General features: G+C 41.1%; 2 protein-coding genes across 5 annotated transcripts; one reads left to right on the forward strand and one right to left on the reverse strand.

Annotated features, from left to right (window-relative positions):
- Positions 1 to 2,008: 2,008 nt before the first annotated feature.
- Positions 2,009 to 18,284, reverse strand: kdm1a (lysine (K)-specific demethylase 1a). 3 transcript variants are annotated; one of them, XM_066717456.1, is made up of 22 exons: positions 18,211 to 18,284; positions 17,554 to 17,605; positions 16,381 to 16,686; positions 15,619 to 15,784; positions 15,168 to 15,301; positions 14,774 to 14,852; positions 14,055 to 14,147; positions 13,543 to 13,649; positions 13,122 to 13,203; positions 11,924 to 12,018; positions 11,305 to 11,322; positions 10,256 to 10,398; positions 9,875 to 9,965; positions 9,229 to 9,363; positions 7,303 to 7,376; positions 6,893 to 7,004; positions 6,453 to 6,585; positions 5,403 to 5,590; positions 4,249 to 4,363; positions 3,641 to 3,768; positions 3,077 to 3,223; positions 2,009 to 2,927 (listed from the first exon to the last, which is right to left on the reverse strand). In XM_066717456.1, the coding sequence occupies exons 2-22, from the start codon at positions 17,596 to 17,598 to the stop codon at positions 2,742 to 2,744; spliced, it is 2,577 nt and encodes an 858-aa protein (XP_066573553.1). In that variant the 5' UTR covers positions 17,599 to 17,605; positions 18,211 to 18,284; the 3' UTR covers positions 2,009 to 2,741. The 3 variants fall into 3 exon arrangements, with proteins under 3 accessions (XP_066573553.1, XP_066573552.1, XP_066573554.1); XM_066717455.1 differs by having other exon boundaries at positions 6,893 to 7,007; XM_066717457.1 differs by lacking the exon at positions 17,554 to 17,605 and having other exon boundaries at positions 6,893 to 7,007.
- Positions 18,285 to 18,494: 210 nt separating this feature from the next.
- tmem30b (transmembrane protein 30B) lies at positions 18,495 to 26,076 on the forward strand. Of its 2 annotated transcripts, none has more exons than XM_066717458.1 (8): positions 18,495 to 18,689; positions 21,000 to 21,226; positions 21,844 to 21,951; positions 22,205 to 22,312; positions 22,934 to 23,024; positions 23,138 to 23,275; positions 23,380 to 23,583; positions 24,410 to 26,076. In XM_066717458.1, the coding sequence occupies exons 2-8, from the start codon at positions 21,041 to 21,043 to the stop codon at positions 24,589 to 24,591; spliced, it is 1,017 nt and encodes a 338-aa protein (XP_066573555.1). In that variant the 5' UTR covers positions 18,495 to 18,689; positions 21,000 to 21,040; the 3' UTR covers positions 24,592 to 26,076. The 2 variants fall into 2 exon arrangements, with proteins under 2 accessions (XP_066573555.1, XP_066573556.1); XM_066717459.1 differs by lacking the exon at positions 18,495 to 18,689 and adding an exon at positions 18,806 to 18,827.
- The last annotated feature ends 1,046 nt before the right edge of the window (positions 26,077 to 27,122 follow it).

The raw sequence follows: 27,122 nt of genomic DNA on the forward strand, positions 1-27,122 counted from the left end.
TGTCTTTGTATGCATGCGTGTGCGTGTTAGTGAGAAAGGTATTGACAAGCTAGAGGACTACTAAGGACGCAAGGGGAAATTAAAAGGAGGTATATGTAAGATGGAAAAGAGCAGACACTTCCCAGAACATGCCAATCAACTGTGGCCGGATGAAATCTTCAGACTGATGACCTGCCAGAAGCCAAACAAGCAGGATGGGTCACGTAGGCTTCTGTCATGTAAAACCTGTATTGTGTGGAGCCCGAGTACTCCCCATCGACAGTGTCCCCCAGCCACGGCTTCACCATTCAGAGTTTCCACGGCTCAGCCGAACTCGCATATCTGAAGCGGGTGTTGCTGTGCTCTTTTGCACAGTCCACATGTGAGTGTGTGTGCGTGACTGCATTTCCGCTGTGCTGGGAAGGCGTGAGGATGGGTTCAAACATGCCATAGCTTTACAAAAGCATAACTTTACAGCCACCCAGTGTAGAAGGGAAAAACACACCAGCAGAATAACTGAACAGCCCTGGTTCTAAACTTTTCACATTGGGTTTTCCTTTGTGTGGATCAAATGTAGAGGGATATATTTTTTCTAGTACAAGCACTGAATGGTTATTTTTGAGATGGGGAGTTGTGAAGTCCCAAGGAAGATGAAACCAATAGTACAGAAAACCAAAACCAACACAGAAAAATCTAAAGGCCATTTGACCTGGATGAGTAAAACTGTGGCTTCTTCTGAGCAATCCTGTTGAATCCCCCAAGAGCTACCAGATACGAATCTTTAACCATACTTCCCTGGGACACAGGTACCAAGTTAGTGTTAAATTAAAAGTTTTAGCTGGGGGACTGGAGTTTGCTTATGTGATGCATAAAATTGTGAAGAAAGGAAAAATAAATGAAATCAGTACACTAATTAATTACATTGACTCAGCCAGCCATGCCAATTAGCACGGATTATGGCTTACAATTCAGTGTTAACTAATGAATTTCAAGTGTGTTTGATTGAACTTGTACACATACCAGTCCAGTAGAACGAGTTCCTCCATATAACAATTAGGGAGGATTGTTGTGAGCACTACGGCCTGTTTCTAGGTGTAACTCCAGCAGCCGCATCTCCTCTCTATTCTTTAAAAGGTGTCATCTCTTCATTAAAACTATTAGCGCAGTTCAGAGGTAGAGTCCTTGCCATCGCAGTGGACCAAATATGGTAAGGAATGTTAAACTTGAAACAGAAATGAGTTTTAGAAATATACTATTAAGACACCAGTGCAACGTTGATTATATTTTCCTTCGAATTGTCCCCTAGTTCACACAGAAAAATTGTTATGTCACGTGATGCACACTGTTGCATGCAGGTCCAAACACTCGAGTATAGATAAGGCATTTCAGCCTATTGCCACTGGAGGCTAGCCAAGTGTCAATGGGACCAATTTAACTGAAAAGGCAGGTCGAAATGTCCTCGTCACTGGGTAGTATAAAGTAAACTGCGCCGCTCTGAGACTTGTGCTGTCGATTTGAGGAGGAGTACTGGCAAAGGCAAAAGTGTTGAGTGAAAAGCATCAGCATGTTTGTCAGGGAGGAGGTCCACTGCTTTCCAGACCTCCCTCCCACACAACACCACCCACCAGCTGCCACCCGTCTTTCACAGCGGTTTAAAGAAACGAGAGGCTATGCAGATACAGATACGGACGATCACTGAAGACCAGGCCAAATAAAACAAAGCAAAGATACATCTGTTCCTGTTATCATCCTATTTTGTACCTCAAATAAAGTAATTGAATCCTGACACGGGATGAGTGGGTACTGAACATTTCTCTTGGCATTGTCTTTCTGAATCTGGTTACATTTCAGTTAAATAACAAACTTTCAAATTCAAATACTCCCAATATTGCTCCCAACACTTCAAGTCAACAAATGGAGCTGAAGAAACAGAACCATAACTGCCTCTTCCACAGGAACTGGCTGCATTTAGCAGCTCCAATCAGATTTCATTCTGCAATACACCTTTAGCATCAGTACAAGAGACCAGTTTAATGTGTAAGTCACATATTTATTGACTCAAATACCTGGTAACGTAATGTTCTTTCAAAATGTGTCATTTCATATTTAGGAAAAAAAAAAAACATGACTTAAGTTTCATTTTTTTTGTACTGAAAATTCTTTCAAAATATATTTTAAAAAAGTATGCAATGCGATGCAAAACAAAATCCAAAACCAGTCGCTAATGGAAAACAACCCCCCCTCCCCCCAAAAACCAATATATATATATATATATATATATATGTATATATAAAATGAAATGAAAAAAAATCGGTCTCTCCCTCGTTCATATGCAAACTGGCAATTTCCCACAAATTAAACAATAGACCAGAAGTTACAATAGCTAAAAAAAAAAACTAAAAAAAAAAAAAAATGGTAATGCATATCGTAATAAGTCTAACTTTACATTGTACAACAGTGACCATGAAGTAAAAAAAAAAAAAAAGTCAGTAAAGCACAAAGGCACAGTTTTTTCAAGCAGGTCAATGTGCCTTGTGTAAACTGTCATTTAAATAAAGAAACAATACACAAAAATGTTGCGATTGAACCTTTGGAAGCGTGTGACATGATGGCTAATGAAATGTGCGTTTCTCCAGCTGGAAACCAAGGATGGACATGTCTCCTACTTCTGTAGGTCCACAGGCCAGACGGGGGCGCACACAGACACACAGTACAGTTCTTGGGCCCCGTGTCACGATGAGTGGGCCCGAGCGCCCCGCAGTCTAGACGCTGGGGGAGGGCTGGGGGTTGACGGTGGGTGTGGCCTGGCGGGGCAGGGTATACATAGCGCCAAGGAACTGGTCAGCGATGCGCCCCGCCTCTCTCAGCCCGCTCAGCAGAGCGCCGTGGACGGTCGCAGGGTAATTCCGGATGGTGTGTTCACCGGCGAAGAACAGTCGGGGAACGGGCTGAAACAAGACGCCAATTAATGTCAGAATAACTCAAGGATGGGGACACACGCAGGGTAATTCAATTATTATTATTCATTTTGTGTCCAGTTCTGATGCCGATGTTTCTGGAAGATATGCGGTCTAAAACATGAACAGGTTTTGCTCACCTGAGAAGCTCCAGGAATAGCAGGTCCTGGGGTGATGGGCTGCGCCATCAGGTCGTAGTCATTGCCGGATGATCCTGCCGCCACGTAGGAATACGAGCCCCGTGCCCAGGGGTCGGCCCGCCAGCGCGTCACCACAGTTTCTTTGGGCTGCAACAACAACAGACACAAACACTCAGGAGTGAGAAAAAACGGATTTGAAAAACAGACTATAGTTCCAATATCACATTTTATACATTGATGTAATTGTGGAGTTATCAGACTATGAGCAAATAGAGATATGAGGTGGAAAAACTTTAGTCAGCATTCCTTCCAGCCCAGCCACAGCTCCCGGCACTGAGGAGTTCAGTGTTCACAGGAACGAGAAAAAACTAACAGCTACAGGCCTGTCCCAGAAATTAACCAGGAATCTGGACTAGAATGAATAATATGACTGTGAGGAAGAAGTCAGATGCAAACCGATCACAGAGTTCCTAAAAAACAAAGACGGGAATCTCCCTCTGCCGAGCACAGAGCCCTCCTTGTGCACGAGGCTGCAGATTCTTCAGCTCGGGGCTGCAGACATACCTGTGGTACGGCACTGCTGCCAAAAATGCCCTTCAGGATGGCCAGGCAGCGGCCCACAATGACGTCATCGCTGATGTTCTCCATGATGCCCGCTGCCTCCCCCGCCATGAGCGCCAGCAGGATGGGAGCTGGGGACAGCGAGGGAAACACGTGAGAGACCCCACACAGACTGACCTGCATTCAAGGACATGCTGCTAGTTTTTTTTTTTTTTTAAACTGAAATACATATGTATTTATTTTTTTTGTACGCGTACCCTCCAATGATTTCCTTCTTTCACCCAATTTGGGGAGAAAGACTCACGCTCCTTCTGGATAACAAAGCTGCCTGGTGCAAGCCAAGAACGTCCACAGCCCAGCTATTACACCTTTCTATCCAGCTGGAGCTGCTAACAACCCAAACCTCCAGCCACCAGGAGGCGCTGGTGTTGACTGAACAGAGATTTGCCCGGTTGTCTTCCACCCCCCACCATCTCACTGACCACAGCACAGCTGTGATTGGAAACCAGCTGGATCTAGGCGATGGGACGCATCATGAACTTCAAGATGTGCCACCAGAGAGCCCCCAAATACGCATGTTTATGAGCGCTGCAGCAACTGACTGCACTGACCTTTGTACAGGTTCCAGAACAGGAAAAGCTCCCCCCGGCTGGCCGTGGTGCTTCCCACATGGCCAAACAGGTTCACACTGGGGTCCCAGAACACACGGTCAAAACACAGCACCACCTAGTGACAGGGAGGAAAAACTATAAGACATCACACTCTTTACCTCGACTAAAACTTTTCTTTCAGGACACCCTCTGATCTTTTGACTGAATACATCGGTCTGTCTGCTGCATAATAGTTTACTTTACTCTAGATCTATGCTCAGACAATGAAAAATGGAAGAAAAACATACATCAACCTCACCAAAGTGGCCATGAGAAAGACAACAACCAAAACCAAATACCAAATTAAAAAGTCAAGTGAATCTAGTCATAGGAAATGTATGAATAAAGAAGATGTGTTTATATAACTCGTACCTGTTGGCCTGGAAAGGTATGTTTTGAAAAACATGGCTTACATGCACAGTAAAGGGCTAATGTAACAAATTAACCCATTTTACATATACAGTGATCAACTAAATCCTGACTGTACCACTGATCTTGTAAATTGATACATTTATTATTTCTTGCAGAAAGCAATCAAATATGACATTTGGGTTCTGCTGAAATGTAAAGTGAAATTATGAGCAGATTATCAAACCATAAAAAGGATCTGGATATTTCAAATTAAATCTACATTTACAGGTTCCCTATGTAAAGTGACAGACTTTTTCATAGAAGCTCCCTCTGCTGGCTACAGCAGGGAAAGTGCATCAAGTTGCATAATACTGCAGTATTTTTTGCTGCAGCTTAGTTAGGCAAAAAAAAAAAAATCTGCAGCAATAGTTTTTTTTGTTTTTTTAAACAAAATCAAGGGAACAGAAGCCTATTGCACTTTTGTTTTAGTTGGTTCTTCAGTTCCCAGAACTAATGATCTTGCAACTCAATGAAACTGAACTGCTTTATAAAAAAGTAATACTGTACTCCATCTTAAGCACATAAGGACAGCACATGCTTTAAAAGCAGGCAATGATTTAAAATATGCATTCAGATAGTGAGCGATATATACTGGCAATTCATACCGAGATCTCAGGGGGTGGAATAACACCAAACTACACTCCGACACACGATGCAGATGTTCAGTGTTACAAAAGGCATCCACATGGCGAGGGACCACACACCTTGTTGAGGTTCCCGAACCCCATTCTCTGGATGGCGGAGGTCTTCCACTCGGGGAGGGGGGGCACGAACTGCACGGCCGGGGGCTGCTGCTTCATCACGCCCAGGGGGAGGGTGCAGAGAACGGCGTCGCATTTGTAGATGAAGGTCTGGGTGGTGGAGCGGGTGTTCACCGCAATCACTTCACAGCCTGGACAACGCAAAGATACGAGCTCGATCACAGCAGTCACAGGAAAGGGACTCCAGACACACAAACCCCTTTACTACTGAGAGTTCGGGCTTTGACTTGGAAAGAGACAGACTGGGCAAAAACCCATGGGCATTTGCTTGCAATTGAAATTAACGATTTGTTCATAATTTGAGAAACTGCAACTGTTGTGTAATTTAGAAACCTGCTTCAGCAAAATTGGATCACCCAGTCGCTGTTCTACTCTAATATTCAGTCTCGATTTCTGTAGTATACTACAGCAAACCTGATGCACAATACTTCATTACAAATATGAAGACTGGGCCAACAGTCTTAAAAAATAAATTTTCGGTAGTGGATTAACAGGGATTTTCACACAGCGCGTTGCTGCCGGATATGCCATTTTGTGGATTCAAATGTACAATACATTTCATTTATCCATGTCATTTTTAACAAATACTCTGTTGGAATTAATCCTTTAAAGACTCCATTTCTAGGGCACCCAACACTTTACAAGTGACAACGTATGTAAATAAGCAGATATCAGCCCAACTTCATGGCCTCAGCTCTTCTGCTCTTCACAGCACTGATAATCAGTGCTTTTTTTGTTTGTTGTTGAATTGTAAATGTTAATGAGATGTCATATGCAGAGATTTACTAATTATAAATGGAGCTTTGATTTAAAAAAAAAAGTCCCCCTTCGGCTGCGTTCAATTCTCAATTTTGACTTATAAATGATTTATAAATCAGTCACTTCAACAAAAAGCTCTGGGGCAAACAAGCCCAATCCTACAAAGATCTAAAACTTAATTCAGCTGAGTTTTAAACATCAACACACACTGCTCACTGGGTCATTTGCCCTTACCTGAGGATGTGTATCGGACCTGGCGCACGGCGGTGTTCAGTTTGATATCCAGGCCCTCAGCGAGAGCCACAGGAACGCAGGAGTAGCCATTGCGAACGGTCAGGTGACTCCCAGTGAACTCAAAGTCATCATCCTAAAGGAGAGAGACAAAAGAGCGGGTCAGAACTACAGATACAATCAAACAGAACCACAGCTTGCTTGCTTGCTTTCTTTGCTTTTGAATGTTTGGAGGAGAGTTTATTTTCCTGCCTGCACTGAACTATGATTGTCAGGGTCAGAAGTCCTCACAAGAATCTCACATTTACAAAAAATGAAGCCCATGATATAATTACAATTCCAGGACTTAATTGAGTTAACGGAGAGAAATCTTTTTTTTTTTTTTTTTTAATGGAGCTCTCCAGTCCCTCTTGGGTAATCATCAGTAAGAGGCAATCACTCACCTGGTCCCAGTGCTTGAGAGAGAGGGTTGAGAGCGGTGTGGCATTAGCGAACTCCAGGTTAGCAAAATGCCAGTCCAGAATCTGTCTGTCCCTCGATGAAAGGTACACGTCACTACTCAAAAGTAAGACACGCGAAAGGAAAAAAAAAAAGGAAAATGAATCACAACGCTTTTTTAAGTCGGAGATCATATTTATTTCAAAAGGGAGCGGACCTAAAAAACCAAGAGTATTGAGGAACTTCGATACTTGATTTAACTAGCAACATCCGGAGTCAGACTATGTTCAGAAAGGCAGAGCTTTACTACAAGACCCTTGAATTAGACTGTGAATGCTCCACCGGGGGCTCTGGGCGAAGAACAAAACAGAACAGAAAAAAAGATTGTGCAACGTTACAGGAAACACAGGAATACCTGGGAGGGTTGGCTTCCAGCTCCTGCAGTTTTTCTTCCAGCTTGACCTGCGTCTCGGACAACTCGTCGTACTCCTGCGGGGCAAAGGCGGCACGGTGGCATGTTATAGTCAGGTAATTACAGGATGCCACACATTCCACCCGAGGTGCCACCCATCTCTAATCTTCCCCGGGCAAGCAGCTCCAGCATAATCCAGGTCAAGATCACCTTACCATCAAAGCACACTTCAAAGTGAGCGGGGAAGCCACGCATGCGGTCCGGGCAAGGTTGGAAAACTGATGGGAGGGTAGGGAGATGGAGGGGAGGGGAGGCTTGGGTTTGGGATTGTCATGTAATTTCACCGCAAAGGACTGAGTTATCCCTTTTGATTCCTAAAAAAAGAAATACTTCAGCTGCATGATTTTACCTGCTGGAGAAATGCTGTTTTCTTAAGGATCAAGACTGTTGGTTTGAAAAATGTGAACCGACAGCATAAATACGCCCCCCTCCCTTCTGTCTGCCCACAAACCTCCTTGAAGTCATTCCAGAGGTAGCAGACGAATGACTTTTCAGAACAGCTGCATTTTCTGTACTGCTCTGTAGCTAAAAATACTTCCCAAGGTTGCATAATACACCCTGGCCATAAAAATAGGTCAATCATACATTCACTTTATTTTTTTATCAGCCTTGAAAATGAATCTAATGTTTATCCTTTAATAAGATCGGCTAGCCAATTTCATTTTCCAAAGTAGCTTTCCTTCCCCATGTACCAACTGAAAGTGACAATACAGTCTGCAGCTAATGTGTCCAGTCTCAATTACTCAGTAAGCTCCTACTGTGAGAATTCGTTAAAAATATCTTTAACAAATTACTTTTATGACAACGGTGGCCTAATTAACTCCATGGAGGCAATTAGGAGATGTTTATTATTATTGTGGTTTCCAATTTTTGCAAGACTACTTTAGCTGGTACTGAATTGTATCAGGAGATGAAAACTGAAAGTCTGCTTTGGGTCTTATTGCTTATTAAAGGTGGTTAGGAAAAAAAGATTGATTCAGCCCCCCAGGTTAAAGACAAGGCCGTTCTGAGCCAAAGCATAAAGTTTACAAAAAAACAAGAAACCAAAATAGCAAAGGTATAAAGCAGAACTTGGCTTCAAAACCTAATCTCCCGGCAGCTTGGATGGATTAGTGTAACAAATCGGTCTCAGACAGTGAAAACATTTGCAAGTTTTGCACTCTGTTACAGAAAAGTTAATCCTTCATTTGAATGTTTTCTGAAGCTCTATCTATAGAGATGTAAGGAGGAGATCAGCACTTTGGGGATCGGGATTCCTTCAGACGGACATAAAATGCCAAAGGAATGCATTAATAAAAACCAGACCCTCGTGGATCCTTGTGGCAGGCACTGGGGTATCTTCAAAAGCATAGCAAAGGGGATTTATTCCGAGTAGCACCATTGTGCGTTTAGTTTTGCATTTTGTATTGTACTGTGTGTTTTTTGTTTTAAATCTCCACTAATTTAAGCAGAACTGATGTTACCCAATTAAAGTTGGGGGAGGCTGTAGGGAGAACAGAATTTATCATAAGTTTTCGGATAACAATCTGAATCAGGGCAGCCCCATTCCAGCAGGTTTTACAGTTCAATTATTTATAAAGACTTTCGTAAATAACTTAATTCTTATCAATTAAACTGGCAAACGCAGACCCTTCAGAGATCATGAAACTGGGAATTTTGCGAGATCCATAAAACTGGATTGGGTCTCTGAAGAAGCAGGACTAGAGGTTTATGATTGAACATGTATACAGAAAGGGGTGATTTGTAGAGGTCTGGCAGGGAAGTATTTGGACCAGGGATATTAGTAATGGGATTGCTGGCCCCCCATGTCATGTTGGTGGGAGCAACAGAGGATCTCCATGCCCACCCCCTCTCTCTGCATGTCCTTGCCTTGCACAATGCGGTGAGGTCCCGGTGTTTACTCTTGACCAGGAACTCAGCGGTGATGTCTCTGGGGGGCTTCACTTCACACGCCTCCTTGTACTGCTGGTGCAGCTCTTTCACCTTCTCCTTGGTGGTCACCATCTAGAGACACAGAGCATGGCATTAACACTGTGCCAGGGCAAAGAAACAGCAGGCCAGGACCTCTCTGACTGGAGGCCAGGTCGTTTTGCAAACTCAGTTGTCTGGCTACTAACGTCATGTATAGTTGAAAGAATTGGCCATCGTTAAACTAATATGAAGAATTCAGAGCAGAAAACAGGAGACACTTCTTCACACAGAGAGTTGTTACAATCTGAACAAACTCCCCAGCGATGTGGGTGAAGAGACAATTTGGGAACATTAAAAAATAGACTGGATAGGATCCTTGATCACTTAGTCATTAACAGACACCAAACGAGCACGATGGGTCAAATGGCCTCCTCTCGTTTTTGTAAGCTTTCTTATGTTTTAAGTGGGTGGAATATAAATTAATCTGACAGGCCTAATACAAAAATGGATAACATAGCTCTGGGGATTGGGTACATTTATGCTTACTTGTATTTGTCTCTCTAAATTGCCCCCACCCCACCACTCTGTCAGAGAGTATATTCACCTTGTTTAGAAGTTCCTTCAGGTCCTCTTGTGTTTTCACAATTTTTTTCCAGTGTTCGATCTGTTCGTCTTTCACATGTTTCTCCTGAAGTCTAAAACAAAAAAAAACAAAATTAAAGAAAGGAAGTTATTTGAGTGGAAAAAACAAACAAGTACATGAATCAATTAACAGACTAAAATATTTTTTTTCCGCCTGTATATTATATATAGTGTTTAAACATAATTTATTGTGTTTTATTTACATTGCATTCTACGTAGTCTTTGAGCAAAAACACTATATCTCTAATATAATATGACCCCCCCACCAGGAAGTCTACAATATAAAACAGAGCAACAACATGACATTGCAGATGTGGGAGGGGGTCCGGCAATGAGCACTCACTGGATGACTACTTCAAGAGCCTGGCCCAGGGACACGGGCTTATTGTTCAGGAAGTTGAAGTCTAGCTGGTGGCTGAGGTAGGACGTGGCTTCCAGGAGTCGATTAAACTCCTGTTCCACCATCTCGTCCTTCTCCTTTGGAACCTGAGACGTGAGGAAAAGTATATATAAATCACTGATAATTCACAATTTAACCAAGCGTTTCATTTTAATGGAGAACTTGAGATACTGTGTCTTCAGTTGCACAGGGCTTAACAGTTGAATTTACATAGACATAAGCAAAGTGGTGAAGTACTGTGCTTGAAGAGAGAGGGTGAAAAAAAGGTTTCTAGTTACATGTTTTGTTTGTTTTTTATTGCAGACTAGTGTTCAGTTAAGGTTGCTTCATGACCAAGCACAGCCGTTTCCAACCCTCTCCGAAGGTGCCGATTATAATTTATGAAGCATTTCTATTCCTAGCTCCGAGATCCTCATTAAAATGCATGAGCTGATCAGGCTTGGTTGCAAAGTTCATCTCACAACAGCTGCAAGTGCGTTACTGTGTCAACAACCTTCATCAACAAATGATCCCGGGCACACTCAGTAATGCAGAGTTTTGTAGTGAACAGTTGCAGGCATCAATGAATTATCAGAATAAGATCTAGCTTCACAGCAACAGCAATGTATGAACTAAAAACAGCCACTGCAATGGTCTTTTTGGACTATGTTTTAATTGCAAATTATTTATTTATTTATTTTAGCAACATCTCCATATAAGAACCATGTCTGGGTTTTGTTCAGACCATGTTCAAACTTTCAAATGTGAAACAGAAAAAAACAGGGGTTCAGAGACGTACAGAATTACACACTGAGTGATTACAGTTTGGTTAAATAATTCTCCATAATGTAAACAATATAAATAATAAATGGGTCAGTAATTCATTAAACAGTTGAAGTGACAACTGGCGATATATAAACCACTTGATTTGGAGGCCCCATCTTCCACTTAAAAATGTATCTGAACTAATCATTTTTAAGCCACACTGCATTACATTAATATTGAATACGTACACTTGTGCATCTTTCACCCTTTAAACGATGAGATTCCGCAACAGGGATTGAAAGGGAAAAAGAAGACAAGAAAATGTCAGTACAATAGGTACAAGCAAACAGATTAAAATACAATAAAATGAATGTGACACTCTATAAACTGCAGGGTATTCATTATACCTTCACTCAAACTCTCCAGGCAACATTTCTCTAAGCAGCTATCAAATAAAAATAAAAATGAAATCAGCCTCTAAAATTAACCTGGAGGATTCATTTAAGACTCCTTCACATTGTTCATTTTTAGCTTGGGAACATAAAACCAGATGGTTTGAAGTCAAACAGCAGAAAAAGCAGAGCTAATGACATTTTCCAGCACAGAGAAGAGCATCCCAGTGCTGGGATCAGAGAGGATTCCAGTGACATGGAATCAGTATTCAAAATACCAGAAAACCTGTTTTGAATAATGCTTACTAGATTGCTGAATCTTGGAGCATGATCCAGCATTTACACAAGGTATTCAACATACACATTGTACACACTAGCACGGGGAACTATGTACTATGATAAGGAGTAATTCCACCATCTTAAATGACATGCTGAAAAATATATATGAAAACATGCAAATTCTTCTTGTACTCACAGCCTGTCCGTTTGCTTCATACAGGGGGCACTTCTGTTTGATCTTAGCCAGCTCCATGTTCACTTGCTTGCTGATGACAGCCATTGGGTTCCCTCCTGAGAGGAAACAGGACAATAAAGCGTCAAATTTAACACCCACACACACTAAATCTATTTAGGGTATTCAGGGCACACTAAAGGGCAAGTTATACAAGGCTAACAACCCGCTTTTTCTTTCCTTCTGTTTTAAAGACAATTTAGTCATTAGCGTTTACCAGATTATTTTTTTACCCCACCGAAGACTCTGATTGTCGTACAGGGCATTGAACTTCCTGTTAACTTAACATTCACAACATTATTTGAGGTCTGACTGCTGCTTTGTCAGAGCTTGAGATTGGAGTATTCACCTTGTATGGGTTACAAACACCCCAATGCAAAACTGGCTTTCATTTCTCAAAATATTTACATTCAAGTACAAATGTACGTACTTCACTTTGCTTATCAACTCTTGTGCACCCCCACCCTTGCCTAATGCTAACGACAAAAAATGTTTTCTTTATTAAATTCAAGCACTGAATGCTGTGCAGGTGGAGAGTGATGCCAGTAGAGATCCAATTATTGTTATTTAAAGGTTTTGTTCACAATCCACAATATTTGCATGTAGCCATCTTCTTTTGTCCAATGAAAAAATTATCATCTCACGTAAACAGAACCCTTCAGTCACACAGAGTGAGAAAACACAGCTGAAGGAGATGGATTTTTACTGACGTGAAGTGAAAGAGCCCAGGAGAAAGAGTGAAACATATGGATGGAAAATGCAGGTATGCCTAGTTCATTAGCATGGCAGTACCCTCTCAAGAAAAAACAGGGATTGGGCTTTAGTGGGACTGTACTATCTAAAGGGGTCAGTCTATCAAGTAGCATAGTACATGTATAGCACAGTAATGAAACTAACACTACATCGTATATTTCTATGCTACAAACAGAGAAAGATCAATTTCAGGTGGATATATGGGCTCCAAATCAACACAAACAACAGAAATTCAATATTTTCAAACACACAAACTATAAAGGAAAACCAGGGGGATGTAATTTGCCAACTGCTGTTAGGATGAGTCCAGTGTGGCAAACTGCACTTCCATTGGTAGGTTATGGGGGTGGGGGTGCACTTCTCCCTGTGGATTCCCGATGGATGGTGTAAAATAAAACAATGTTCTCACCCAGCCCCGTCACCACCATGGCTCCCAAATCCGCCACATAGCTCCCTTTGCGGAAAGTGGCCACCCGCCCTCCTACGCGATCCTGCAGAGACAGGGCAGTGCGTTAAACTGTCGTTATTACTGCGTCGTCTGTGAACACCACTGATCTGATTAATGACAGTCACAGTCAGCAGATTAGCTAATACTAACGTTTTAAGCAAATATTGTACAGACCACAGGCACTAGTAGACACACACTCTCTTCCGGATAATATATTCCATACAAAAAACAAATATCAGTTTCTCTATTTTACTGTACTATGTATTCATCTTTCTCATGTTACAACAATATCCCGATGAGCTCAAGGACTCGGGAACGAGATCCCCGTAGAGCAGCAGGTGTTGTTGGCAGCTCCGGCCTTGTGTCGTTCAGTTACACCCACCCTGGCCTCCAGCACAGTGACATCCATCCCAAAACTCTGTAGCTGACGAGCGGCTGCCAGTCCGGAAACCCCCCCTCCAATTATTATCACCTTCCCGGTCTTCTTGGCTGTGAAGACACACCACACAAACGAGAAACACGGTTATCAGAACAGCAACCCCACATACTAAACCCTTTCTATCAATGCGGGAACTCTACACCGATGTCAGAAATTCTAGAGATAAAAACTATTTTGGAGTATAGCCGCTGTTCAATTGCATCCATTTTTTACTGTCATACTGAAATCCTGAAATGACCGAGAGGCTCTCCTAGTATTTATATAGTTTTTACTCAATGCCACGCAATCATCTAGAAACAACTAGCTCGTTTCCACGAAATCTATACATTTGTTTATAGTCTAAATATATAGATAGCTAAATTCACAAATTAAGACACGTGGACACCTTACTAATTGGCTAACTGCTAAGACCAAACAAAACAAACAAACAAACAAAAGATCCAGGCCATGCTCACTCGGTAAGGGTTTGACTCGCTTGTAGATGCCGAAATTGATTAGTCCGTGTCGCTCTAAGTAGCTGTGTATCCTGTGGACAAGTACGGCATCACCTGAGGAAAAAATAAAAAGCACTATAAAAGAGGGCCACAACAACAACAACAATTTTTTACCAGCTAGCTCTACTTCGTGACATCTAAATTACAAAACAATAGAGCAAATGTTGGCTTTTCCCAGGGGGCAGTTCACAACTGGCCGAGAGTCACAGGAGTTGTAGGGCTATACCAATTTATAACTTTGACCCACCCTGTGAGTCACAAAAAGTCATATGTTTACTTATAAATAGTAGTGGCTTCTAACAATAAATTAAACTATAATACAGTACAAATTTATACTCTGTGATTCGTGGGTAGGTCAAAGTTTTTATTTGGATTTGCCCTTAGGCTGGAGACTCATTGGATCATTGCACACAGGCGTCTCTGTGGCTTCTCGTGTCCCTGCGGGTTCGGAGTGTCCCTTCAGGTCCAGCAGGCATCGGATCAGAACCAAGCAGTGCTTTGACAATGTGCAGGTCAGAAGTGTGAGGTCTCACCCCTCCTGAAGAAGTGTGTGTTGGAAAGCTGACTAATGGAGGAATACAATGGCCCGCCCCCAATACTCATTCGCTGAGGTTTAAATTTCAGGGAATCTTCTCTGCATCTGGTTTTGACTAACTACAGTGTTTCTAGACTGAACTCACTGTTGTATGGGGCCTCCAACTGCTGCACCGTGGCCTCGAAGGTCAGCTGGATTTTGGGGTTATCGAGCCACAGCTGGAGCTGGAACAAAAATCCACAAACAAGGGTATTGAATACATAAATAAGAGGCAAGACCAGACACTATGGCTTAACTGTCCCTCTCCTCCGAAGCTCCCTTTCAATAGAATACTTCTGGACAGCATCCCACATCGGTTCTGGATCAATTCCCAGCCTAATGGAAGGCAACTTGGCACTACACAGCCGTGACTGAGAGGAACATAACCTACATTATATTTTCATGTAAAATTCACCTTCATAGTCATATGCTTCACTATACAACTTGCATGTTAACAGAGGAACTGAAAACAACCTTTGCAGGAAAGTGTTTGGACTCACTGTGCGGTTTCTGATGTAGAGGAAGACTTTCTGTGTCTGCTGGGGGCCGCTGATGATGTCAGGAAAGCAAGCAGCCTCCTGGGAGGTCATGCGGTCATGGGGCAGCCGGCTCTGGAAGGCCGCCCCTTCTACCCCTGCAGGAGACGCACAGAGGAGGGATAAAGCTCTCGCCTCGATACCACCACACACCTCAACCAAGCATTTTGTTAAGGGTATGGAGGGGGCAGAAGAAGAAGGTATGTAAAGACACCCTTGATCCTGCTAGAAATACCACAGCTGTCTAGACAGGTTTACTAAGAAGAATTAAATAGACAGAAAATATCAAGCATCTTGTGTGGGCATATATACAAGTCTCCTAAATACTGTTAGAATGGAGAGTATGTCCACTGTAGTACAATGATGTCATAAAGAAGAGATGGTGCTGTAGGCTCCAGGGAGATGCTGCACTCACCCGAGGGCTCCTCCGGCTCGCTGTCGTTCTCCTCCTCCACGGGGGGTGCCGGGGGAGGGGGCACCTGCTTCCTCTCCTTCTCAGCCTTGGCGTTCCTCTCCTCCTCCGAGTAGTACTCGTCCTCCGACAGGTTAGCCAGGCTCTCGTCCATTTCTCGGTACTCCACCTGCAACAGAAAGCACAATAAACGCTTCATTAAAACCACGTTCTCACTAGCTGGGGCGATTAAAAAACATCCGTGGCACACTCCTAATTCTGCTCATCTCAGGTCAGCATGGGAAGAAAAAACAAACTGATGTATTTATTTAGTTTACAACAACTTCATATTCACAGAGGAAATAAGTAATAGAACTAACACAGGTAAAACAAACAAGGTTGTATTTGGGCACAATGTGAGATTTTTAGTTAATTGTGAAAAAGCATTGAAGTATCAGTCCTAATTTCTGACTTTCCACTATATATATATATATATATATATATATATATATATATATATATATATATATATATATATGCAACTAGCTCCTTACTTATCTAGGCATCAGGTTGTCAAAGAGGCAGTAGTGCAATAATCCTGCAGTGGGAGACTTGGGAGCTCCCTAGAGCCAGTTTCACTTTTTTACAGCTTAGTTAAACACCACTGAAAGCTAAAACAGTAAACCTGTGTCGGAGAAAGCAGCACCTGGGGGGTTCAATCCCCCCTGTCTGTATATCGCCCCCAGACGGTGTTGCGAAAGGACAAAGGAGATGTAGGGTGTTTACTTTTGCTCTCTTCCGGCGACTAGTGCGCCGTTCCGCTGTATCGTTGTCTAGGCCCCCGGAGCCTGAGTGCTGGATGGGGGGTCCGCCGGGGTCCCCGCTAGGAGAGGCCCGCTCCTTCTTCCGCGGCGTGCGGTCGCTGGACGCCCCACTCTCCGCGGAGCCGGGACCCGAGCTGGGGGCGCCCGCCTGGCTCGGGAGCTGCAACTCCGGGGCTCTGTCGCCCCCAGCCCCCGGCACCGAGGACGAGGACGAGCCGGGGTCTGATTTTTTACTGGACATCATGATTGAGGCAGAGAGGGACCTCTCCTGTACAGAGAGCCAGACATATAGCGTCAAATCACTTAATTAAAACATTTATATCATAATCATGACAAGCGGAGCAAGCAGAAATAATGTATATAACAATTACATGTTAAAGTACTTTAGTTCACTGGAGAAAAAAAAGTCCCAGCATTATAGATATCTAAGTATATAATTTGCTACCGGATGAAAAAATATGGATTTTTGTAGTAAATTGCAATTACTAAAACAATACAACACAGAGCTGATCACACATCGGAGTACAACTGGAATCCACTGTGCTGCCCCAGAGGGTGGATCTCTAATCGGATACGCGTCGGTAATAAACACATTTACAGAATAAATACATAAAAACACGTGTCGACTCGACAGATTGCGCTCCCACAAAAGAGGAGCATCCATTTCAGGCCAAAAACAACACAATGCTTTCTTTGCAAGAACACCTGCTACTGCAGATATGATTTAGGCCCTGTTTCAGTTCGGCAGATCAATTTCAGCAGGATGAACGACGTTACGTGTTTCATACGAATTACCGAAAACATGTCAATCTTACTTTGAAGGAAGATTATTCTCCAGTTGTGTACACATCGTTTACTCTGTAGGCTTTGTTCGACTGCGCGATACACCCGTGATGCAGTGGGCATGTATTGAATACATTAATAAAACACACAAACACACACACACACACACACACACACACACACACACTTCGACGTTGTGCATCTCATCCTCCAACGTGTTGTATTGTGTCACTTACAGTCAATCAACACACACTTACACCAGTATTTCAAATGCACCATCCACCACAGAAACACAAGATGCGGATGCAATGTACACAATGAAGAATGAAAATAAACTACGCAGTGTAACAACCTTGTCTTGTTTTATCCATTTCTCGGAGCACCTGGAAATATCCATTCAATCACTAAGAAATAAAAACAGAATCAGATCATTGGAATGAATATCACATCACGGCAGAGACACAATGGTGCTTCGGCCAAAGCTGCGGACAATAAACACTCTCTAAGGGGGGGTACAAGTCTTATTATAATTGGGGGCGTAACTTACTTCTCCTCACATTAGCTTGGATAGTAGCTAATTCACAAACACTGCGAGCATAAGATACATTATTGAATCTACACTAAGAGATGCATACATTACACATGGAGGTTGTGTAACATAACATTAACGAGGACCGCTGCTGAATTGGTGTGAATACATTACAGCTTTGGTTTGTGTTTGTTTGTTTTTAGGGGGGGGCTACAGGATGCAGATTAAATATAAATGTGTATGCATTTCAAGAAAAAGGGAAACACAAAAAGCACGCAGCATGCCATGCAATTTTGACAATGGGCAGCTACACGCTATGCTCAGTCGCAGTGCTGGACACCATTGAAACGCAGCGCACAATCGCGCCGTTAAATGCCATCACTAAAAGTGTTTGGATGCAGTCGTGTAAACAGATATTAGCCGCTCATCTGAATCTATGTTAGGCTGTTCTGGGTAGATGAATATAAGACGTATATTTACCTAAAGATCCCCGACGACACCAACACAAAGAAAGGCTTCCACTCGATCCCCACAGCTGCTTTGTCCCGCCTCCCGCTTCAGCCTATTGGTTCGAGGAGGGGACGAGGGGACGATCGCGCAGACGTGATTGGTTCCCGCAGCCGTCAGTCAAACCCAAAGCGGAAGCTCTGCTGACGACGCTCGAGAACGCGGACGCTCGAGAATTCCCAGCCATGCGCGCTCCCGGAATAACCGGTTTGTCTTATTTCGGATAACATTTAAATGTAACTTTTTTTTTTTTTTTTTTGGTTTGTTTACATACATGTATAGTTTACACTCGCGCGAGATATTGTCTATGGATTTAAATGCATTTTTTAACTGTAATAAATCAGACCATTATGAAATAATACATGAGGATAACTGAGGTGTTTCAAAGTGACGTCACGACCCGAACTTGCTCTTCAGGAACTGCGACTGTTTTTGGGGAAGACGCTTAACAGGTAAGTTTTTGCAAGAGCACTCTGTTGTACTTTTAAGTCATTGTGTTTGCTTTAATTGATCTATGCACTAATATATAGGCTTAATGCATATTGTCCAAGCAGTCTGAGGGCACTGGGGCTGGGACAGGTGACAAACAGGTAACTTGCGCTCGGTGCGTGATGTCGAGTTGTCAGATGTGCTGTTTGCGGAAGAGGGGGTGTATTCAGTGGTTCAGAAACTACTCTTAACCAGGGGGTTTAGACAATAAGTGCTTCACATTTCTACATTTACTGCTGTCATTACCAATAAAGTCAGCGTATGTTGTAGTTAGCACGGGTTACCTTTTTTGGACCCGGACCGGTTATGTATACGATGTCGCGTTTTGCATAGGATTATAATCATTAGCTTTATTATTATTGTTGTCGTGGGATGGTATCTTTTAATTGCAAAGGTGGAGCTAATGCACATGAAAAGTTTAATTGTCTCAGCTTTGTGGAAGGTAGTAATATATAAATTGCCCAGTATACATGGATGTGCCAACTGACTGGAAGACAGCAAAGAAAGGGGACAAAACTGAGCCAGGAAATTACAGACTCATCAGTCTCACCTGCATTACTTGTAAAATGTTGGGAAAAATGATTAGACAGAAAATAGAAGAGCATCTTAATGAAAACCATATTATTGGAGATAGTCAACATGGGTTTATACGAGGCAGATCATGTCTTAGTAATTTATTGGAGTTTTTTGAACATGCAGCTGCAGCTGTAGATCATGTGAAAACGTATGATATGACATACTTAGATTTTCAGAAAGCTTTTGATAAGGTTCCACACCAAAGACTGATCCTCAGATTGGAAGCTGTAGGCATTCAGGGTAATGTAAGTAGATGGATTATGAACTGGTTGATGTATAGGAAACAGAGGGTGTCGATTAGAGGAGTCGCCTCTAACTGGAGTGAGGTTGTTAGTGGAGTTCCACAGGGATCAGTACTAGGGCCTGTGCTGTTTCTAATCTATATTAATGATCTGGACTCTGGGATAGTTAGCAAACTTGTCTAATTTGCAGATGATACTAAAATAAGTGGCCCAGCAGATAAAATCTTGGCAGATCAGGTTATTCAAAGGGACTTAGATAATATTCAGTTGTGGGCCGACACCTGGCAAATGAAATTCAATGTGGACAAGTGTAAGGTATTACATGCAGGTAACAGCCTAACAAAAATGTCCACTATAATTACACTATGGGAGGAATAGAACGAGATGAAGTAACGCATGAGAAAGACCTAGGAGTCTACGTGGACTCCTCACTTTCTCCATCCAAACAATGTGGGGAAGCAATAAAAAAGGCAAACAGAGTGTTAGGGTATATTGTCAAAAGTGTAGAATTGAGAACAAGGGCAGTAATGTTCAGACTGTACAATGCGCTAGTTAGACCTCATCTGGATACTGTGGACAGTTCTGGGCTCCACACTTCAAGAAAGACATCGCTGCTCTAGAGGCAGTTCTGAGGAGAGCAACCAGACTTATTCCAGGTCTGAAGGGAATGTCCTACTGAGAGACTGAGGAACTGAACCTTTTCACCCTGGAACAGAGGAGACTACGTGGGGACTTGATTAAAGTCTTCAAAATCATGAAAGGCATCGAACACATCAAACCAGAGGAGCTTTTCCAGATCAGCAGGGACACATGGGACACAAATGGAAATTGGTCTTCAAGGCATTCAAGACAGAAAACAGGAGACACTTCTTCACACAGAGAGCCGTCACAATCTGAACAAACTCCCCAGCGATGTGGCTGAAGAGACAATTTGGGAACATTCAAAAATAGACTGGATAGGATCCTTGGATCACTTAGTTATTAATGGACACCAAATGAGCACGATGGGTCAAATGGCCTCCTCTCGTTTGTAAACTTTCTTATGTTCTCATACACTTTTGCAAATAATATTTCATAGTGTAAAGTTATTAAAATTGCTTAGGTCAAAATAAGCGCTTAAATGCAACTTGTCGGAATATGGTCTCATTTTCGTGCCAGCAATGTAAAAGCAGGTTCCCATTTGAAAAGGCATTTTACATTTGTGTATGGTAGTGATCTGGAGCTAATCCACAGCACATGCAAGGAAGAGGAAAGAAGCTTGATGCTTAAGATGTTTACAGAGTCTATATATTATTCCTTGTCCCACAAGGTAAAAAGTGTCAGCATTTTCCTCTTTAAACCAATGCTACATGTACTTTTGTGGACCCTGTCCTAAACAATTCTCAGGGTTCCCCAAAATGCAGCAGTTTATGAACATTATCATTCTTTAATTACTTTTTTTTTTGATCCCTCCAGATATTCCCATCTGACTGATATAGGTTTGTCTGAGTTTGAAAATGGCAAAAGAAGGGGAAACTCCAAACAAGCCTGACAACACAGCATTCACCCAGCAGAGACTGCCTGCATGGCAGCCCATCTTGTCAGCAGGAATCGTTATCCCTGGTTTTCTTGTCATTGGACTGGCTTTCATTGCCATTGGTGTTGCACTGTTCATCACCTCCAGTAACATTCAAGTGTTGGAGGTAGGAACAGTTTTCTTTCACTGTCTCTCATAGATGGGTGGTATTGCAAACTCATTGTGTGTCTTAAGGGGAGCATGATCAATGTTTAAAATAACTCGTTTTCTCACTTGGGTGTGATTCCTGGATTTATCTTGAATTCATTCACTATTGACATGTTTCCTGGTAAATATAAAAATAATACTGATAGAGTAAACTAATCTTATTGGGAAAATATTTGTATGTGCTCCCAGGTTATTCCAGAGCTGCTGTCATCATGCTGCATAAATACATTAAATGCTTTAATAAATGCTATTACACAAATGCATACACTTCTGCAATGAAACTTACAGAGTAGTCAAACTTGCAGTATCTCACCTTTTGCTTATATACATGGAGTCGGGGTGTGTGTACCTCCTGAGTGATGTCATAGACTCCTCACAAAGCTGTGCACAATGGAATATAGGTCCCTACATGTTATTTATTCATAAGTGTTGGCTTATTTCTTCATAATTAAAATGTTGAGCTCTGGAAAGTGATCATGTGAACAACAACTAACTATATTATTAATGGGGGAAATCCATATATTGTTTAACATTTTCTTCCATAGACCTTAAATAACAGCTTTCTCTGCTTTACAGATGGATTACACTGGTAATACTGCTAACTCCCCTTGTGCTCCCTGCACAAACAATGCAACACAAAACTGCAAGTGCTCACTCAACTTTACGCTAAGCACAAAGTTTGAGGTATGTTATGTCTAAAACCATACTGTTGTCATAGGAACAAAAGTTAAATGTTTAAATTGCTCCAGTTAAAACCCAGCCATATAAACAGGTAATTGGATGTAGACATAATGTGATGTATTGTTAGTTTAAAGTCGCCCTGGATAAGGTCACCTGCAAAGAAATATAATGATACATTTGTAAAAGAGAGAACCTGTTCATGTTTTACAGTACTCAAAGTTACCAGGACAGTAACTTTATTGCTTTTCCTAAACAGGGCCCTGTTTACATGTATTATGGCCTATCAAACTTCTACCAAAACTTCAGAAGATATGGAGTTTCTCGGGACGACAATCAACTGTTTGGAGTCAGCAGTTCTATGCTGGTTTGTGGTTATTTATACTGCCAAGTACCTCCAAGAGATGGCTGAAACAGTTTTGTTCCTATGCATTGATTTATTCCCATTAAACCCTGTATGAATCTCGTTTGTATGCCAGTGTTTCCAAATGGTGTATAAAGGTGAAACTCAAAACAAGCCTGATCAGTGTTCTCTCAGCAGCCCACTTTGTTAATGTTGCAGAATTAAGAACCTGCTGAAGTAATTAGTGAATTCTGTTTCATCATTCGATCATTAATCGAATATAGGAAATACATGTTAAAGGCTTAATTTGTTTCAAGAGGATTGGAAGTTGACCCTTTGTACCCAAGAACATGTTCATATATAAACACAATTTTAATAAATTAATGTTATTTTCACAAGCAACACACATCAGACACTGAAAAGAGAGCCAGCTCCAAATGTTCATAAAGGCTGCCACTGATTGGCTGAGGCCTGGCTGAAATTCTCAGCCATTTGATATCGTAAACTTATTGGTAATTGAAAATGGAGGGTTGGGCGGGAACAAAATAATTGCAAACCGAATCGCATTTAGTTTTTTCATAATCATGCATATCAGCCGTATTTCATGTTCATCTGATGCCATCAAGTAGTTTTGTTTCCTCATAGAATCCAGTGAACAACTGTGCACCATTCGACAGAGATGCCTACGGAACACCTATAGCACCTTGTGGAGCCATTGCAAACAGTTTCTTTAATGGTAATGTACTCACTTCAAATTCAGCTTACTGAAAGACTTCCTAAGATTTAGCAACAAGTTACAGCTTAATGGATACATGTATATCTGAGGGTTTTTCTTCATTTATTTTTTAGACACCTTCGTGCTCTTTCATAATGACACTGGACGGAACATTCCCCTGGATGGTAATGGAATAGCCTGGTGGACAGATTACAACATCAAATTCCGAAACCCAGGCCAGATAAATGGCAACTTGACACAGGCTTTTCAAGGTAAAGATCTACTTCTCATCATCTTAATTTGGTGGCATCTTAATATGATCAGCAGGAACAAGCATCCTTCAGCATCAGATCAAATGTGATGTTTTGGTTTTAAGGGACAGTGAAGCCTTTGAACTGGCCAAAGCCGGCCTATGACCTAGACACCAACCTGAGCAATAACGGGTTTCTGAACCAGGACTTCTTGGTATGGATGAGGACCGCAGCTCTGCCAGATTTCAGGAAGCTTTACAGGAGGATCTCGGACACAGATTACGCTAGTGGCTTGCCTGCTGGGAATTACAGCTTGGAAATCTCGTACAGTATCCTTTACAGTTGACAATGGTCTTGATCAGAACATGTTTAGAAAAGTTTTAAAAGTGTAAAAGTGGTTGTATGTTGTAGAATTGTAGAAGGTCAAAGTTTTGCAACAGCTGACATCTTGTTCTCACGTTCGACAACAAGAAATCCTATTTCAATGTTAAAAAGGTCAAATCTCATCTGTCATTCATGTCTGCACACCTTTAAGCCTTTAGTACAGTTTGTGTAGCAATCATTAAATGTCATCACTCTGAAGAATGCAAGTATAGCCTGTAGGTATGACTTGCATGTTATATATTTACTGAAGTCAGCACCTTGGATTACTAATAGATTTGTACAGTTCTCTGACTCTGCTTTACCAGTTTAACCTGTTTGGTGCAGAAGAATAAAGCTATCATTAAATAGAAAAGGGCAGATTGATTCACATATATTATCTAAGCAAATCTAAAGATTACTACTACCCTTGCTTTGTTCTGGCTGTGTTTCCTGGGCACGTCCACACTCACAGTGATGTTCTAATAAGATGTTATGTTGCTAGTATGATCTTTATCTGTTGAAAGGGACACTGAAAGGCCTAAAATCAGTGTGAACTGCAGAGAAAGGACAAAATGTGGATTACAGTTTACACACAATCAGACAAAAGTAACTATAATTAGTTAGTTTGAACTTTTTGTTATATTTATGTTGTGTATGTTATTGTGAATTACATTTATAAAAACTGAACTTAAAATGTATTGATCATAAACGGTTGACGAGATGCATCATCTGTATAGTCGGCCATGGTATGTTTGTAGTGGTTGTCCATTCCTTGACCTTTGTGTCCTCCAGATTTCCCTGTGCTAAGTTTCCAAGGCCATAAGAAAGTGGTGTTCAGCAATGTTTCCTGGATGGGAGGACAGAACCAGTTCCTTGGAATAGCCTACCTGGTGATCGGGTGTCTTTGTATAGTTATGTCAGTCATAATGCTGATTGTATATGCAAAGTTTCAGATCCCCGATGAGGATTTGTGATCATCATCTGCTGCAAACCAGGAAGACTATCTCATGGATTCCTTAAATTCTAGGTCTGTGTGGAACCTGACTGTCATTTTCTGTACATGTTGCAAAGTCATTTCTAAAGATATTGGGTATGGTGATGAAGTCAGAGGTTTGTATTGGTGTTCAACAAATTCTGCACTAGATTGATGTATTACCTCTAGTAATGTAAGTAGAAATACTGTCAACAGCTGAGAACATACTCTTTGCTTTAACCTGTAATAATGTTAGTTCATCAGTCAATGCCCAGGATTAATCAAATTGTGGACCTCCATCTCGTATGTTAAATACATCCTATACATAAACCCTGTTTTGTTTTATTTAACCACTACTTTATTTAAATTTTATTTGTTTGTATGACATTCCTTTATATGATTAAAACTTGTCATAGGAGCTTATAGAAGCTGTTCAGCCCTAATACTATATGGGACCTCTCTAACTTCAATTGATAATCAACAAATAATTTGACTAAGAATATCTTGATTTAAGAATAATCTACTCCAATGGTTGTATGTTTTCAGAACCAATTTTGGTTTTCACTTATTAACTGAGTAGACTGATGGGAGGACATCAGACCATGTTAAAACTAGAAAAGCATCCCAACTTTTCCTGACCATGCTTTTAAACTGTGTATATTAGGGAATTAACTGTAATTTGGGGGATTTTATATTTTTCTGTGCCACTGGGATGTATTTATTTCTTGCTATTTTAACTCTGGGAATGGTGGAATATGGGTGCTTTAACTCACTGACACTTAAAATACTTTTAGATATTTACTAATGTGGATATACTCTACATACAGGATAAATCCACTGCATTTCCAAAACACTTTGTGCAATACAAACAGCAGTGGACTGAGCTTATTGGACGGTGCGATTATCCAACTGCTGTGCTAATGTTTCTTCATACTTGAATATGTATTTGTCTTCTAGCACTAGGGAAACTTGCATTCATCTCTTTCTATCCCCATTAATTAATCTGATCCCAGAGGAACTGTGAAAAGAGGCAAGTAAAAGGCTGCATTGTTTCCCAGTTATATTCTTTTATTTCTAACTTCTGGCATAAAATATATCCATGTGGTGAAGTTTGTTCATCTAAACAAATGGCTATGGAGTAGTTGTACAAAACCTAGGAAAAGGGTTAGTGGAAAGTCCTGTCTCTGTGTCATCTTGCTTTCTTAGTTTCTTGTGTAATAGGTTATTTTTTGTTTATATTCTCCATATTTGTGTTTTTTTAAAGTTAATCAAACTTAATGTGCCCTTCTTTGAACAAAGGACATACTTTGATGTCATCATTTGTTATTTCTATATTGTGTTCCTTTAAATCGCACCATAAATAATGTAAGGGTGTAACTTGTTAAACTAAGAAGGTCAAAGCAGTTAACTGATCAGTGAAATTCACTGAGTTGAAACTGTTACTATACGTTTTAACTACTCAATAAAACATTTCTTGATAGTGTTATCTTACTTCTTAAATCTTCCTCAAACTACAATTCTGCCCCCCACTGCATACATGTTTTTTCTTTATAAAAAGCATAAAAGAGTGACTCATCAAGACAGTCTTGATGTACTTGATGTATATTGTGCTCTATATTAACTAAATCAAATCTCATCTAACCTGAATAGTCTTACTTCCAGTCACTTTTACAGGTTCCATTCTTATAATAGCCTATTCTTATCAATGTACCAAGTTCACTTCCTCAATTTGTGGTTTGCTTTTTTATTAGGTTTTCTACTATTTTGTAATTTGGCTATATCTTCTTCCACATAAGTTTTCCCCAAGCATAGTGTATCCTTATTTTCTTGTCCTTGTCCTTGTGCTTCTTTGATTTGTATTAAGGGAATGTTGTAAATGTTCATTAAAATATAAATTCTGTAAAACCAGCATATTTTATAGGTTGCTGTAAAATCATCAATTTACAAAAACATTTCATTCAGGTCACTTAAGTAGGTAGTATTTTGATAAATTCAGTTTTTAAAAGATCTTTTGGCCCTGAACTCCACAGACCAGTTAAATAGGTTGTGTCATTCTCAATCAGATTTAATAATGAAATAATGCAGCCTTTGGGCAGCAAAGGGGTCCCTGGGCCTAAACATTCTGGGAACCCCTGTTGTAACGGTACCTAGGGGCACTAAAGAGATGTGAACATGCATTCCCATCAGCCTGCACAAGGCTGCAATCCACAGATCAGCACTGGGGGGGTGGAAAAGTAATTCATAAGACCAGCCATCAATGAATACCACTCTGTTCATTACATTTTCTTGATATCTTGATTTGCACACCAAAAATGCAAGACATTCCCGAAACCTCAGATCTACCGACAATTTTGGAGTAAAATAATATTTATATATATATATATATATATATATATATATATATACAGTGGGGGAAAAAAGTATTTGATCCCCTGCTGATTTTGTACGTTTGCCCACTGACAAAGAAATGATCAGTCTATAATTTTAATGGTAGGTGTATTTTAACAGTGAGAGACAGAATAACAACAAAAA

The sequence above is a fragment of the Amia ocellicauda genome, chromosome 11 (assembly GCF_036373705.1).
Source record: "Amia ocellicauda isolate fAmiCal2 chromosome 11, fAmiCal2.hap1, whole genome shotgun sequence".
NCBI classification, from domain to species: Eukaryota; Metazoa; Chordata; class Actinopteri; order Amiiformes; family Amiidae; genus Amia; species Amia ocellicauda.